Source organism: Rhopalosiphum maidis, chromosome 3 (assembly GCF_003676215.2).
Source record: "Rhopalosiphum maidis isolate BTI-1 chromosome 3, ASM367621v3, whole genome shotgun sequence".
NCBI classification, from domain to species: domain Eukaryota; kingdom Metazoa; phylum Arthropoda; class Insecta; order Hemiptera; family Aphididae; genus Rhopalosiphum; species Rhopalosiphum maidis.
Window position 1 is genome coordinate 7,485,221 of NC_040879.1, and position 19,359 is coordinate 7,504,579.

Sequence of the window (19,359 nt, forward strand, 5' to 3'; positions counted from 1 at the left end):
TGCATTCTCGGACGCATTTTCCATCCGTAAGATATAAGGTTGTCGTTGCTTTTCAATAGTTTTCATAAAGCTTTGTCTGAGAGCAATAACGCAAGTTGTCTCTGCACGCTATTTTGAACTCTCGTATTTATGTAACCCTCCATTCACCCATTTTATTATTATTATTTTTTTTTGTTTGTTTTTTTTTTATATTAAATCATTCATACTATTATAATCATCACCTATTTTTCACACCCATGTATCAGTTTCCTCACACAAGTATACAATTTAGTCGATTTAAGTTTGGACTGTATTCACCCATATTGGTTAATGAATTTTAAACGTATAACTTTGCCTAATCAGCTTTATTAATTATTACCGTTCAGTGGTGTTTACAAGGAAAACAAATAATATTTTTATTTGTTTTAGGGTCACTTTTTATTGTACACATATCACAGATACATGATATGTAATAAAGATATACAGGTATATCAATATTTTTAAAGTAAAATTTAATAATTTAATGATTAATTTTGACCATTTTAATATAGTAGTTGGGATGAAACCATTCTTTTTTATAACTTTTTATTATATTTCTGTCTATAATTCCAATAAAAGTTCTATTTAAACAATAACTAACATTATAATACATTTTAACGTTATAAAATAAATTACAATATTTATAACATAATAATTTTCAAAAAAATTGTCATTAATTATAAGTTAAATTGTTACTTAAATATTAAATCAACCTACATAATAATATGTAATTCTAGTACAAAACTTGTATTAGGTATTTTATTATATAGAAGATTTGTGTAACTGTATACACTCATTCGAATAAAAAAAAAAATAGAGTTAAAAATACACATTTTTTTCTGTATGAGATAAAATATTGCAGTTTAAGTATGATTTCTAAGATTTAATACTTAACATTCACATTTTAAATTAAATTGAAGTCTGCTATGCATTTATATTACTTCAGTGTAATTTTCAAATAAGTAGCTGGAGCCACCTATATTTATATAGCCATCATATTTTATTAATATGGTGTATAATTTTGATATATATTTAATATATTTGACTGTAAATACTATTCTGAAAGTTTTAAAAAATTATAATGATTTAAATAAAAATCTTAATGACATCGTTATAGTTATATAATTAGTTAAATAATATCTATAGTTCAACGAGTAAACTTAAAAGTATAATATAGTCAAAAAGTACGTTAATATGGTTAGGAACTGTCGATTAAACGAAAATGAATACAATAAATTTTGTTTCAATTTTTTACCTAATATATTTTCTGATTTTTCATTAATAAATCGATTAACTTTTGTGTATCTAAATATAACTAATTCAATTTATCTATACACAATTTTGATGGGATATTATTTATTTTATATAATCTCTTAATACTTTATTTCTGTTATATGATACTTTTGAAAAATATAGCTTATTTCGGACCTACTATGAGTAGGTAACATTAAAATTAAACTTAATTATATATAATATTTATATTAAATAATTAAAAATAATATAATATAGGAAATTTAAATTTATATCTTATAGAAGCTGTCAGAGAATTTATTTTCCGATCAGAGTACCTTATAGATAAATTGTATTTCAGATCCTTTACATGAGCTTTCTAAATTTTTATATAAACTAGTTTTATTATTTTTTTAGACTTATACACTACCTATATTATATATATATATATATATATATAAAAAATAGGTAGGTATACATACTACAAAAAGTATATTTTAGTCAATTAACCTGAAAATCCATTTTAAGTGAAACATATAATATGTTTTCGATCGTTATTATTAATGTATAGCTGAATCAAAATTTGAGCTCCACACGAACGACTAATACAGAATTGCAGAGTAATAATGCAAACTTGTACTACCGCTGCCCGCGTGATCACGATGATTCGAGATAATAACTTTTGGGTTGTGAGCCGCTACAGCAGGTAGGTAGGTACGGATGATAATAATTAAAATCAGTGAGTTTGATACAAATGAACGAAATCATGTCACTTTGATGCGTATACTACACATACCGCGGTTGTGGTGTTGAAAACAATGAGAAATGAGTCATAAACAGCAGAAGCGATACTTGACGGTATTATTCCTTTAGCTATTTTAATAATACATCCACAACACATCAGAGGGTAAATAGTACGTAAATGACGTACGTACACGGTGTTTGACTGGTGACCCTTTCGCGTACACATATTTCGGCAGAAAATTTAAATGCTTTTTTTTTGTCGCATTGCCACCCGACCCATTTATTCACTCATCACAAACTATGTGTGTGGCCAAAAGGGAAATCGACCCATTTTTTTGTAGCCCTGCAGGGTTATTATTATTCGGTTAACCGTTAAATTATTTCAATAATAATATAACACGCACATATACGTATACCGTGTCGCAAAACAAATCATAATTTTACCTATTAAAACTAAGTGGGTAGGTACGTGATAAAACGTGTTTTGAACACGAGTAATTTTATACATAGTATAATGTATACTATATACTATGTGAATAGAAATAAATGTACTAAAAAGAACCGATAGATGCTTATAACTTATAATGACATTTTCTCTTTCCAAAATGAGAATTGTATTCAAAACAATCATTATACTATAGCATTTGCGATAAATCGACTGTTTGAAAATACATTATGCTATATAATATATATATATATATATATATACGTATTATATTATTTAGATTTATATATTCACATATTTATACGTATAATCTAAATTCATTTCCGGCAACTGTGAAACGAATGACGATAACATTAAAATCTTTACCGGACCTTGGTAAATCAAAGTAAATGCGACACCCGAGGTCAACGCTTTTGTAACCGGAAATATTCTTACTTCCGTAACGCCAGACCAACTTGATTGAAATGGCCAAAACCAATATCAAATATTCCACTAGGACCGACAGTGATGAAACACAAAACGACACGGTTTATTTCATTACTGATGAGTTATGAGTATTGCGATAGTTTCACATAGAAACATGGATATCAGTGCGGCTATTATAATCAGAATTACTGGTGTGGTGACACAAATTTAATACAACACGATGAATAAAAAAAACTTTTTACCAACTAATTCGCAGTTATAAACTAAATGGCACTGTGCGAATTTTTATTTCTAAAATGTAGTTATTCAAATAAAAACTAAAACTAATATAATATTTTTCATTTCTTATTATAATATTATATTTATATCTTTTTCGCTTATAATATTACTCATCCAAGTAACATTACCGTACATCTAAAATTGTATAAACTCCCTTTTAAAATTTAGTGTTACATATTATTATGCCTAATGCTGTTTTAGTAAACGACTATAATATTATGTAATACAATTATCAATTGACCTACCTTATGTTGTCCAACTGCATGGGCGCCATCAAATATGAACAGATGATCGTTGCAGTCCAACTGCAAACGATCAAAATGTATCATAAACCTCTGTAAGATTGAATGTGTTTGAAACGTTGTCACACAGTCCAAGTTCCGTTCGTTTTGTGAGTCCAATACCGCACCTTCGATTTTTCTGTACACTTGTTGCAGAAAATGTGTTTTGCATATAGTTTGCATTTCATCTGTAACACGCAATAAAGTCGTTTTTGTGTTATTCCAAATTAGATTTTTAGGATTAGTGTTTAGTTTGAAAAAAAAAGCTACTTGGGTGATAAAAAAAAACAAAATAGGTATGATAACATTTTAATATAGTTTAGACAGATTGATGGCATCTGCGTTCGCAAGACCGAAAAATACTAAAATATTAAAAGAGACACAATATTTCATTCGTACAGGTGTACATAATATGTATCACTATTGTCTTACGTACCCTCGGTTATCTACTTCAATATACGCCCCAATTTCATAGATAAAAGGTAATAATATGAGCAACACATGTACACATGAAACGAAATCATTAGTTTCGATAAAGTCGTTGTCGATTATTATCGCTGAGCAAATCAGTATGCCATACTAAGTAATTACAAAATAATAATAATCGATGTATGTAACAATATTATCAAGAAAAACTTTAACGAAAAAATTTCCCCGAATAAGTAAATTGACATAATAATTGTATTTTTGAATGTAGGTGGACTTCAAAAGTCGAACAACGATAATATAACAAATAGGTATTACATTATATTATATTATAAGCATGGTTAAATGTTAAAAACCAATTCTTTGAAAAACTCGCATTATCAGCTTTATTGCTATACTTATTATATGGAAAAATGAATTACCTAATAATGGTAATGGTGACGGTTTGTATAGTCGACAAAACCATAAAAGTATGAAATTCATATTAAGTAATATTATTATTTATATTAATAATGACAAACAATTTATGTAATTATAAATTAATGTTATACGTACGGTTAATAACCATGAAAAAATGTGCATAATATTCCAATTTCCAAGGTTATTTAGGGATATACAATTTTTATTGATAAGCTATAACCTAAGGACTTTCCGGATCCGATAGAAAAGCAGAATAGGTGGCTAAAGCGTTGTACAGGATATTCTAAAAGATAATTGAAGTAATCATGTAAGTGGATCAGGAAGAGCAGGCAAAATAAGCAGCAGATAGATGTGAATGAGTACGAGGCACACTTTGTAAGAATGTTATTTAACGCAAAACCATTATTATTTAATAATCTTAATTCATAATACTAATATTGTCGGTACAAATAATCATTTGGATGTATTTGCTATCGAAAAAAATTAATTTACACCAGTAAACGATTAATACGCGTGATGATTAATAGGTTATCCACTGTGTACTTTATAATATTATTATGCTGAGACTTAGTGAGAATCGTTATAGATATATATATATCAGTAAAATTGATTTCTGGATCAAACAATTCGGAAACATTGGTTTTCATTCTTGAGCAATGACGTCAGTGCTTTGAATTGAGTTCCAAAAAACAAACATAGCTTGTTATAGAAAGAATCGGTTTTTTTTTTTTTTACTTAATTGATATAGGTAGTTTTTTTTCTCGGTACTCAACTAGAATGTTTTTTAGTTTCGGTGCTCAATTTGGATTCAGCTACAAATATTAAATATAAAGGAAATTAAAAAAATTAAAGAAGAATATGAGTTAGCTATTTTACATATTTATCACAGTTAAATGAATAATGTTTCTCATACACATAGTAAATGCTTTTGTGATTATTTCAAGCACTAATAATTCAAAGTTACGCTTATTTCTTAATCGTAACGAATCAGTTAATCAATGCTAACATATAATTAAAAGTATGATCGCAATTTTTCTAATACACGTTATATTATCTTAGAATTGCATTGATATAGCTATAGAAAGAACTGTGAGTAAACCCACACATAACAAAACCGAAGTATGGAAGTATTTGTGTGCTTGTGTACTATGTACTATATTATTCATGTTTATCTTTCCACTACGACTTTGGTCGTATATAACTAGGGAAAACGGTGGTTGGGAAGAAAAAAAATAATAACAACACCAACAAAAAATACAATTAAGCGAACCTTTAAGCGTTATACTAATGTGAAATGTATTAGTGACCACGTGGAAAGAATAAGAGGAAAGGAAAATGCAAAAACATAAAAACAAATTCAAATACCACGTCGTTTATGCTCAGTCGTAAATTCCAAATTCATTTACACGCTACACTCCCACCGTAAAGTTAAATTACGAAAAGCACGAGTAATATATGTAATCCACCCCCACTCTCAGTGCTTTTACTTGGGTATTTATCATTATTATACCCGTATTTTCTAGAAAATCGTTTTTAGTCTACACACACGCGCGTGCATATGATAATTTAAACTCACGCATATATTCAATTTTTTGGAGTTCCTTTTAAAAATGAATTCATTATATTTCTCCTTCCTAAGAAATAGAAGTAACTAATTCCAACCTTTTGTCACATTTTCAAGAAAGAATTCATTTTTTTTTCTGAATTACTTAAAAAAAAAACCAAAAGTAGAGGTACGATCACCCTTTACAAGTGCACGTTTGTAAATGCATAATATTGTGTTTTTTTCGGTACTGACATATTTCATAACATATAAATATTTTAGAAAAAAAAAACACCGAATAGATGGCATATTAGTATTACGCGTTGTGAAACGGAACAAATATATTATTAAATTTACGGAAAATATACTATTAAAGTCGTTTTAATATCATTAATATCATGCTCAAATATGCAATACATTTTTAATGATAACCTATTTGGTCAGATTCGATTTGAGAATTTCATTCAGATAAACAGCCTATATTAAATATGTATTTATAAATATATGTATAGGTATAATAACAGAGTGAAAAAGGGAAATTATACAACAACTAAATACCAATTATAATATTTTTAAATTAAAAAAAAATTAAATTAACATAATAAAATTAAAATTAAATTTATAGTCAAGTTGCAATTTTAATAGAATTCACTTAAATCGATTTTAGTCATGTTAAAATATTTATGTATATATTTACATTCGTAAATAGGGTCATTTGAAATAGTAAAATAATAGCGATTTAATGGTAATAAATAATATTATCATACAAATTTATAAAATGTATATGTAACTAATATATAATGGTAAAGAATTAAAGTATAGTAATACTATGCGAATACGGTTCATTATTAAAAAATAAAAAAAATGTTTAAACTTTTATGAAACATAATCAGCTCAAGTAACTCAATCCTCAATATCAATAAGCATCTGCCATTATTTTGTCTTAAGAAAAATTCAAAAACATGTTGGTCATTGAATTAATTTTTTTTATTAATAAATATCATACAAAACTATCACATCGTATACATCATACGAATAAATAAAAAAATGCACGATACGTAAATTTTTTTAAAATGTTTTATATGAACAGTAAAACATCTATTATCCGTTACTCTCTCATCCGTCAACTTTTGTCATTTGCGTCATAATGACTACATGAATATTATAAATAGAATATTACACGCCTGTATTATTAATAATTAATATACACGTACTTATAAAAAAATTTAAAACTTATCTATGAAAAGAGTTTGGGATTAGTATAATCAAACTAAAAAAAAAAAACTTATTTTTTAAAAATATTTTATTTTATCATCTTATAGTTTATACACCATTACCTATAATATTAAAATTAATATAAGTTTAATCATATTATAAATATAAAAATAATTTATTTTATCCATCATCCTAACAATCCAGTTTAAGACAGTAGTTAATGAAAGTATTACTGAAATACCTATTTAAAAAATTGTATGAAGTATAATTTATGAAATGTAAGGATCACATTCCATTTGTCTTGTTAATATATATATGTATAGGAAATTTAATTCAATAAACGCTAAATTTAATGTGTATTGTGGTCGTTTATTTATTTATAGGCAATTTGTACTGTAATTTTACTGTTATAAAGCATAGGAATGACACGTATAATGTAGGTATTATATTTGAAGAGACTTTTTAGGTTTTTCGTATTAGTTGTTACAGTATAGTTGAAGGGATTAGAAAAATAAATTATTATTATTATCTTTATATAATATTATATAACATTGTCAATTTTGTATAATTACTATTTTAAACATGAGAGTATTTGATTTTCTTTGTATGTTCTTGAACTCTATTTTGGATATTTTAATTTTTCAGTGGTTAGAATTATGTTTAGTGTATTATTTCTGAAACTTTGCTCTATTCTGTATAATGTTTTAATGTAAATACATACTTCTCGAATAAGAGATAAGGTAGAATACATTCATTTATTTTTTTTTTAATCGGCAAATAAATGAATATATTTATTTTTAATGATGTATTATTTTATATTTCGAGTCTAAAGATAGTTCTTATAATAAAAAAAAGTGCTCTAATCATCATCTTTGATAAAGACGCCGGGATAGAAAATTTAATAAAAGTTGATAATCTTAGGAGATTAAAATTTAAAATTCTTAGTACTTTTTAAGATAATTGAGAAGAAAAATAAATACAAACATTCGTTAAAATTATAATATAGCTATTCAAATAATTAAAAAAAAAGACCTTGAATAAGCCTTTCTTTGCTTAATAACCGTCGTTTTATTATTTTTTTTCTATAAATATCAATAAAAATGTTTTCACCCAGTAAAAGATATGACAAATTAAAGTATTTAAACTAACTTGGAAATAATTGGATAGTTTCATATCTCATAATCTGATTTTATGATTATTATTTATTATAATTCAGAAAAGAAAATGTTTAATTCTATTGAAGTTTTTTTTGCTGATCTTGCTAAAAACATTACTTTTAGTTCAGATTGATCACATTTAATACAAAAATGATCACTATGTGAAATACAGAATAGTTTGTTGTGATCTGTACACTAAACTATAAATAAAAACTTTGCACTAATAATTATAGTAAAAACATTTTGTAGGTATTGAAAAGATATGTAGTTCAGTATAAGTAGTACCTTATATCTAATTATAAATTAAATAATAAATATAATTTTCATCAATAAAAAGGTAAGTCAATTAAAATATATTTTGAAAAGCTAAGAAAATAACAAAATAAGGGCAATGAAAATATAATAATAGCAGTTAATGATTGAATATTTAAAACAAATAAAATATAAGTGCTTCAGTAAAGTTTCAATATATTATTAGGTATATAAAGTGATTTTTTTTATCAAATAAGATTGAACGTGATATTCCATATCGATATAGTTTCACTGGAATGTTTTAAAATTGATTAGTTGTTTAAATTTTCAGTATGAATTTCAATGAACTGAAAGCTTTTGATTGTGTAATATTACACGGTTATAGTATTTGAATAATTAAAATTTAAAAGCAATTTTAGGTAAATATGTTATGGCGTAGGATACGCGTCCACATCACGTTTTATTAGCGCGCAATAATGCTGGGCACGCGAGAGAATTGAATAACGTTTAGCGGATGAATCTCATTTTTGAATATGGCCAAACAATAATTCACCTGGTACATTATATTATTGAACGTCGATTCTTAACATCCTTATTGTTAGGTGTCTACGGATATCAATAATTATAACACCGATTAAAATATTATCTTTGTACTCGTTTATATTTAATGCATAAAAGAATATCGGCTACAATGCCTGTTGTGTAAAGTATACGTGTCGTATTTCCGGCGAATACAAAGCATGCACGTTGATAATAATTCGGTTCCATTTGGTTTTTATTATTAAATCGATAGACGCGTCGTACATATTGTATTGTAACCAGTAGGTTTATGTCATCACTTGGCTGATCAAATTCGAAAATGTGTGTATACGTGCGATGAGATACGTTCGATTAGGGTTGACTGTTTTTTCTGTGTACTATTTAACACGAAACGCGTAGGTACACCCGCGATTGCTTAAAAATTTATTTACCGTATAATATTGAAGTACCAATGTGCCGTGTACTACTGACATACATATATGCATAATAGGTAAAATATATTTAATATAAAAATAAAAATAATATTAATATGTATCATGGCTTTTGATAACAATAAGCGCTAAGCAGTCAGACATTAAAAAGATATTGAAAAATCGTGTTCCAAGAGGACCTACACTTACATTTTTTAAAGAGTTTTATGTACGTTGTTTTCATCAAATGTTTACATTTAATAATTATTGTATAGTATGATATGATCGGTGTGATCGGTTTATTATATTATATAGATATTATACGTTTAGCACCATGATTATTATATTTCGGTATGTTTTAGTTTCATGAGTATTGCAATGCATTGAGTACTGGTATTATGATGTTATACAACCACATACCGCTACACTGATTCCGACACCGTAATATTTCAACATATTTATTGTTTATGTATGTATATATTTATATATATATATATTTTTTTTTTTTATACTATCCGTTACATCGGTACCTATCTTCGCTGCTACTAACATATAAAACTGTAACAACAATAAATATACATCATCTTGTTGCAGTTGTGGTGAAAACGAAAACGCGTTTTGCCACATTTCGTTTCAGAAATAAATATATTGATTCTCATCGAACAGCGGGTGGGCTTATTTTCTCCGCACCGAAACCCTTACGAGCCCGTGACCCTTTGCCCTCGTCTATATATATTTAACTATAGATAAATATAGGTGCCACCCGCCGCGCCGGTGGATTCCCTCGGAGTGGTTTTTCACAACATCGTGCAGCCGCGGTGTCAACGGCGGTAGTTTCGATAAAGGCAATAGTGTATTCGCGTGAGTGGTGTGTGTCCGGGACGAGGGTAAGTTGCTAATGCATTTCCGGATTAAAAGTTCGAAAATAAATATTTTCTTTGGAACGCACACGAATGATATATGCATTGACGACGATGAGCGCGCGTGAAAAGAGCGGAAGAGAAAAAAAGAGAGAGGAAAAAAAACCGAGAGAGAAAAAAACGAGCAAACGAATGGAGATGTAGTGTTTATAGCGATGATTTGGCCCCGGGGGAACACAATTTTAGAGAAGGTTACGCTTCTCTGCGATTTTCTCAAAACGGTCTCCTATAATACAGATATATTATTTATGTGGGTAAAATATAATATAATATATAAAGTCAGATTTGGCTTTCGAGTAGAGTCCGTTTGAGTGCACTCATACCCCTCCTACCGTACAAACTGTGGGTTCTTTCGTCACGAGATTTTCACGTCCCGAGCTTAGCGACGTCTTATTATGTTTACCTTAAGTACCTAAACGTCCCACAAAGGTAATACTCAGCGTTGTAATGCCCCGCGGTAAGATATAAAATATTTATTTTCTCCTTATTTATAAACATTCACCTGTCCACCAGACGCCCCCACGGTTATATACATAGAAATCCAGACTCACGAAATTTACATTTGTAGTCGTGTATGTGTGTACTTGTGTTTTATGTACACATAATACCGACGGATAGGAAAATCAGTAATTGCGTCAACGCGAAATTGTATACAATAATAATAATGGCCAATTTGCGCAGGGATTATACGAGTGACTATTCATAACAAATACAATACTTAACCAAAGCATTCAAGTTAAAATATTTATGGAATAATTGAGGTTATTTGGGCATTATTCAGATCAGCTAATGCTTCTCAGGTAATAATAATGTAAAATGATAAATAAATTAAAAACAATTCAAGATGTTTGTTTTTAATTAAGTATTTATTTTAATGTCATTGTAAACTGTGATAAGGCTTTGGTTAAAATATCACTACATAATAGGCATTATATCATTTGAATGTCAACGAAGTTTTTAAATTTCAACATTGATTTTTTTTTTATTTTATCTATAACTCATAGGTAAATCTTTATCTAACATTTTATAATTGATGGAAATATATTATTTGTATACTCATTGTAAATAAATGTATAATATGAATACGAGTTTTCTTTAATTTTTTTTTTACATAATTTAAAGTCATTGCGAAACAAAATTTTTGAAAACAATTATATTTTTTGGTATTTCATTTCGTTATTGTTTTTATTAAAAAATTAAGTTTTTTTTGTTTTTAAATAACAGTATTCATATATTATTTTATATTCCAAAACAGAGTACTTGTCTAATGTATAAACATCAATTTTTGAATGAGTTGTTAATTAGTTATAAGTATTTAAATATTATGTAAGTTGATTGGAAAAATAAACATTTCAAATGTCTATAAATTTCTTATGTATACTTGGACACAAAATACAAAACTATAATATAAGATTTCCCATAAGTATTTAGTTCTGCCTAAAATATTTTAAAACTATTAAAAATAGATATTTATAGAACATTTTTAAATTCTCATTAATTGTATAACTATATAAAATTATACGATATAATTATTTTGTTGAAGGTAATTCAAAAAATTGTTTTTGTAAGGACTTTTGATCATTACAAATATCATTATATTTCCAGCACAAAGTGAAATTTTCAAAATATTTAGATTGATTTTAATCTATTTATACCACGAACCTATTTATTTCATTCTATAGTACGCCATTTTTAAGTTGTAATATTGATGATGATAGCTTTTAATGTTGTATGAAACAATATTATAATTATAATAATACAATATAATACGCGATTTTGTTTTAGAACAATTAGTTCAACCTGCCATATTAATTTTAAAATATAATATATTAATATAAAAATAAAATTTGAATAATAAACTCTTAGAAATATATTATGATATATATATACATATATACAATCTTTCTTTAGAATTGTTTTTAGTATAATATGAGAATAATAATTTTTAGCTGAATTAAAATTTAACAGATGATATGATCAATGATGAAGAACAATCGATCTCAGCTGAGTGATTTTCTTGGTTTTTGTAAATTATTATTATTTTTTTTACAATCCTAATGGTATATTAGGTAGGTACTATATGAAGTCACATTGGTTTTTCATACGTATTTTTTTTTTTATTATTATTAAATACAAATTAAAATTTTTATATTATAGCATATTTTGATGTTAATTGTTTATTTCTGTATACTTATTTTTCAAAAATTGTTGGATTTTTTTTTAGAACAACCTACCATCATGTTTCTACTTTTTATAATCCTAGTTTTACTCAAGTTATGACTTTATGAGTGTATAATATAAACATATAAACAACAACTCTTTCTACTCTTTTAATGCAGGGATAAATTTATAACATAAATTGACTTAAACAATCCACTACCTGGTGACGGTAATAATTACTACGCTACAGCTAGTATAATAAATATTTTGTAATTATTTTACATATTAACATTATTTGACAAAAACGTGAATTCTTTAAACACAATATAATATAATATTATGTGATATTTACACATTAAAGTATTTTTAAAATTTATCAAATAGATGTAACTGCAGGTTTTAACTTAAGAAAAATGATAAAGTCATATTGCGTACTTTACAAGATATAACCTTTATTTGTAATTCATTTTTTAAACCAGTTATTACCAGTTTATTTTACCATTATTGAGTTTACGCCACCGTGAAATGATCATTTACAACGGTTTATTGAAATATTTCGCCTGAAGTCACATCCGATACTAAATATATTTTTAGTCTACTGATAATATGGTGTGTATAGGTACTAGAAAATTCACAGTTTATATCAAACGGTTTTTATTGTTATTATTTTTATTTTATATAACTGCCTACCGGTTTTATTCAATTTATATTTTCTGACGAAAATCATGTCTTCGTGAACATTTCAAATGCATTTTATTTGTATTTATTTATTTGATTTTCATTGCATGAAAAGAAAAAAACTAGTATGAAAATCGTGCAACATCTACAAAAGAATATAATATTCTACAAACGTTTATACTGAATCTCGTTTTAAGTATATGTATTACGTATATATTGCCGGCGTGTTCGAAATTTCATAAGATACAATTGTGTTTATATACTAATATATATTTTTTTTAATACTTGTACCATATTACACTGTAATTATAGAAAATTATTTCAAGAGTATTTACGATTATATGATTACCGTAATAATTCTTTGTCACCACTACAGTATTTTGCGGTTTATTTTTTTTTTACGAATTCAAATATTTTTTTTAACGAAATATATCTACGGAGCTATGGCGATTTGAACCCAAACAAATCGGTATTTTTAACGTATCCATTACATGGGAAAATATTAACAACTATATAAGCACTGGTCATTTCTAAGCGCCAATGTCTACAAGACACCTCACCTTTAATAATATTGACATATGAAAATCCGTTTATTCAATTTACACAATGATCCCATACATATTTAATGATGTAAAGGTAGACAGAACTAGACACACAAACTAAATATAAATTTAAAAATTTATTCGTGTGACTGTAGGTGTACATAATACTTAAAGGGTTTAACAAACAAAATAAAAACATGTATTATTTTTAATGGTTTCCACAGCTACACAACACGCAGTGCGTTGTTTACTTGCGGCATGGCGCTTACCAGTATTATTATAGTAGGTATAGATGCACCATACATTTGTTAATTATTTATATTTAGAGAATATATAATAGTTTAAAAATACATAATATACAGTGCGCAAATATTGTATTGAGGTTTCTTTGATTTTTTTTTTTTTTTACTAACATATTCTAATTATATATTAGATTGTATAAAAAATTAACCAAGTACAATGTTTATTAAAAATGTATATAATACATGTATGTAGGTATATCTATCGTATATGGTTCATTATCATTTTTATCTTTTAAACTTCCAATATATCAATTAAAAATAGTTATTAAATAATATACCTAAAAAATAACATCAGGTCACAAGGTTGAATGTTAATAAATCATAGATAACGAAGTCCCACCATACATTTAATTTAACATCTTAATACTGACAAGTTTCATATAACTTATGAGGTATTGAGAGTTATAAATTATATTGATGAAATGTAAATGTTAAAATTGTAAAACTGAAATTTTCTAATAAAATATTAAATATATAAAATATAATAAGGTACCTACATTGTCGTTTTTGGAAATTTTAAGATTTTAAAATGTATATTATACCTATTTAATATTATTATAAATTCATTGTAGCAATTGTATTAAAATTAACTTTAAAGTACAATTTTCGAGGGCCAACATTGAACAGTTTCCATCATTTATTGGCAGGTATATGAAATAAAAGGGTTAAGTGAAACCGACGCGACGCTAACCAAAATCCCAAAAGGCAAACATAACAAATCGTTACTGAATAAATTTCATTACTCACACATTTCAGATTTTTTTATGGTTTACAAAAAATATTCTAACCTTTATGGTAACGTAAATGTCAAGCAAATATATAATATTTTTTTTCGATTTATAGAAATACTTATGTTTTGAACAGTGTATTATTATAATGATTCACATTTCACACAATAAAATATTATGTTTAAATATAAGTAAGTACGTATTTCCCATGATTTACGAAATGTGTATATAATTTATAAATTATTTAAAATAATACAATTTATATGTTTAAAAAGAAAATCATTTTTTTTTTATCCCTAATAAATATTACAATAAATAATAAATACAATTAAAATGTATAATATAATAAATTTGTATATTTATGAGTATATTTGTTTATTAAGAATTAGAAAATTTCTAATTACAACAAACGCAAGTAATATGGGTTAATATAAAATAATATAAATGAATACCATGTACCTAATGATAAACATATAGTATTAATAATACAAAAATGTTATAAAGAATAATTAAATAACCTAACCATAACTAACTTAATAATTTTTAAGACATAGTCACCTCCACAAATAACATAACTGTTCAAAATTATATGTGAATAAATAATACATTTTCGAAAGCATTTTGAATATTATGTTAGTTTATTATATTTAATAAGGTAGTATATCTTACAAGACAAACATATAGTTATTATTTTTAACACCTTATAATTATTGGTTGCTGAAACAAAAAATATTACGACACCAATGATTTATAATTAATACTTAGTATATTATTAGCTGTTAAGATATTATTGATGTCACTATTCTGCAATTTTTTATATTGGTTTAGTACAATTTCAATTAATGTTAGTTGATTAATTCAAACAACAGTTTGTTGCTTTTGGAAATTTTTTTTTAAAACACTCGTATAGTCGTATTAGATAATATAATTATTTAAATTGTTGCTCTATGTAGAAACAATAGTAATTTTTACGATATATTTGCTGGAACTATAGATTTAAATAGATCGGATCTAAAATTATGTTTGGTCATTAATTAAAAATAACTTATGCGATTTTTATCATTACTTTGTAATTTAATATAATATAAAAAACAGATAAATTGTGACTATAATTTGATACAGAAGAATAGTAAAGAATTTAACAATGGATAATATTAAAAATATTTTGTTATCGATTAAAATCATAATTATACAAAAAAAAAACCTAAATTAAATAATTACTTTTTTAAGAAAATATTTTCCTTAAAAAATATATATATATTTTTTTTATTTTTGTTTCTTCTATCTATTAATTTTATTTGATATTTTTATAAGATCTGATTTCAACTGTTACTTAAAATATAACGATCGATACAAATCGTTTAATATGACATGCAAACTCATAGACTATAATAACATAATAATCATAACATACATACAACTATTATAAAAATCATACTTTTTTTAATTTAACACTAATCTAATATTGAAAACCTTACCATTGGAGCAAAGCAATTAAATTGTCATTATAATACTATATCAACTATTATAACATAAATATAACAAGACTGTAAAATGTAGTAGTTTAACTGTTATGGTTCAACAAATGTATTGTACGAGAAAATAACATTATATTATATTACGTAAAAATGTTTTCAACTCAAAGACGAAAAGTATTTCATGGAAATATAATAAACAAAAACATGAACATCACCATAAACTAAACGTGAAATACGAGTGTATAAAAAATATATATATTTATCAATTTAAAATAATTATACCAATCATCATTATTACTAAACAACCTTTTTAATTTTTACACTTATTTCCAAATTTGATAATTTAAAAATGTATAATAACATATGATTTCACAAGACTGGCGTATATTATGCTCGCTGGAAATCATTGAAGAATCAAACTCAGGTAAGTGTGTAATTGTAGGAAAGTATTTTATCCCAACTATAAGTTATGGTATACAAATGGCTCAAAAATATTTGACACATTCGTATTTAAGTGCTTACATGTAGTAAGCTAACTGGATAGTGACCATTGACAGACTGACGTATTCCGTTTGAAAATGTAAACCTATCAAGTTTCAATTAAAAGTAATCTAACCGTAGAGATCGTTGTATACGTGTCGTGCTGTGGTTTAATTGAAACTACGTGCATACTGCACATAACAATATTATATTTGAATTTGGATGAGAACGACCAGCTAGGACGGGATATATATGGGTGTTTAAATCATGTTGCGTATTTATCATATAGTATAATTATACTCAGCGTATAATAGGTACGTAACATCTGAAAAGTGACGATAATCATATAGTTATATAACCTAGTAATATTCGTATATGACATAAAATCATTACTCGAAAATTATTTCTGAAATTTATAATAATATTAATATTATTATTTATTGACATTCTTGATTGTTTATATTATTATGTACCCTTGTCGACTGTGATCACGATGATATTCATTAATTTAGTACAATATGCTCAAAAAATAGATTATGGCGATTATTTTTGTATTAACGTGGTATATTATAAGCACTAAATAGGTCATAACGACGTTTTAGTAATGATTTGTTTTATTGCGTGCAACGACCTAGGTAACTGTGTAGACTGTGCAGAGCCATCGGGGTGATTTTATTTAAAGAAAAAAAATATGAAACACGAAATATTGCAGTTATAGAATAGGTACCGTAGGCCAGAGATTAGGAAGTAAAAAGAGATCCGATTTATATGTTGTAATATGAAATATGTAACGGAACACGTGTGGTGAGAGTATTATCTCTCCGAGGATTGAGACGTTTCTCTGAAAAGAAAATAGTATCACCACTACCTCCACCGGAGGTCTGCTCACAAAGGTTTAATATTATAATAGGTTGGTTGGCCGTGTACGATAAACGGGTGTCCCGTACTGTTCACTGCTGGAACTCACGGTAAACAAATCTCCTTGTAATTTACTGCAGGGATTAAAATCATTTTAAATGTTTTAAGTTTATTATTTTGATTATCAAAAAATAAATACGTTTTTGTTAACAATGCTTTTAATATAAATTTTCGTTTTTGTTTTTAAATTTAAAAAATCCCATTCTCCATTTCTATACTAAAATCTATTTATTTTTATTTTTCAGATAAATGTCATGAGATTATTGTTGTTTTTTTTCTATCACGTTATTATGTATTCATTATATTATATTTTAGTAATTATACATGATTTAATTATATTTATAAAATTTGAAAAAAGCAGGAAGATATGAATAGATACTTAGTAGTAGTTGATACTTTAAATACTTTAATCACTTTATATCATATAAAATTATAATGTAATAGATTTAATACAAAAATGTATTAATTATTTCAACAGTATTTTTAGCTTTTGGAAATAACAATTTGAAATATTGACAATTAATTATGTATGGAATGTTTATATGCATAAATAATTGAATTTTAGTGTTATAGAGTTAAAACCACTTAAATCCTAAAATATTTCAAATGCTCGTTATTATTTTTAAGTATTATCAGTGTCCATTATAAATTTTACCAAAATGTTTGTTTTTATTAACAGTTTTAGTATTTTATATAGGACAAATATTTAATATTTACAACTCAGTATATAATATATAGGTATACAGTTGAAATAAATATTTTTGTTTCTTATTTTAAAATAATTTAAAAAATATATAAATGTTAAGGGTCGATGAATAAAAAATAGAATATATTTTTCCTAAATATCTTTGAAAATTATTTAATAAATTTATACATAGGTAGATTCAAAACAATAATTTGGATATCAAAAAGTACATAAATTAACCTTTCACTTATTGGTCTAAAACCACAAAAATATATAGGGTTCTCCAACATTTTTTATGACAAGTACTAAAAAAACCAATATATTATAATTTTTATATTATTATATTAAATGCAATCACTATTTAGATGATAGATATTTTTATTAATTTAGTGTAATTAATTTTAATTTAGTATTTATTCAATTTTTAATGAATTTTCCTTTTTTAATTCTTGATATGCTGTTTATATTATCATTATTATTTTAAATAGTTTTTGAATTTTACAAAGAACAGGTCGTGTAATATTATTAGTAAGTAGTATATTATTAGTTTGGACTTAATCAAAACTCTTAAAAAAAAAAAAAAAACATTTTTTCTATTAGAACAAATAGTTTTTATAAAATTAATATCGTGTGTTAAAATATCTAATATAAAATACATTTAAAATGTCCACGTTATTGTAATCAATTTACTTTTTACTACGTTTAACAACTGTCCGCAAAATCGTGCTATTTCCCAAAGATGATCAAGATAAAAATATAATATTGACGATTGCTCCTTAATTCCTGTCTCTGTCCGACTCATTATTCATCCTTATTTGAAGTTAATTTTAAGAGTATCCAAGTCACTTGCTGCAATAGTGATATACATACTATCTATCATGTTATTGAACTTATAGTATAATAATGTAAATTATCTTAACCAAAACACCGGAACTACTCATATTTATACAAGAAAATGTTCTACATAAAATACATAAATATAAACTCGAATTATAAAATGCAGTACATTCATGGGTTGAGATACCGTTCAAGTACGTGTTTCAACAATAGTTTAAAATCCTGTTTACAATTTTTATCGTACA

General features: G+C 25.7%; 1 protein-coding gene across 3 annotated transcripts in view; it reads right to left on the bottom strand.

Annotated features, from left to right (window-relative positions):
* Positions 1-19,359, bottom strand: part of LOC113558818 — an 89,321-nt gene that overhangs the window by 55,274 nt on the left and 14,688 nt on the right. For all 3 annotated transcript variants that reach the window (XM_026964372.1, XM_026964371.1, XM_026964370.1), the window contains exon 2: positions 3,388-3,611. In XM_026964372.1, the coding sequence (XP_026820173.1) occupies positions 3,388-3,611 (224 nt within the window). The remainder of the gene's footprint in view (positions 1-3,387; positions 3,612-19,359) is intronic.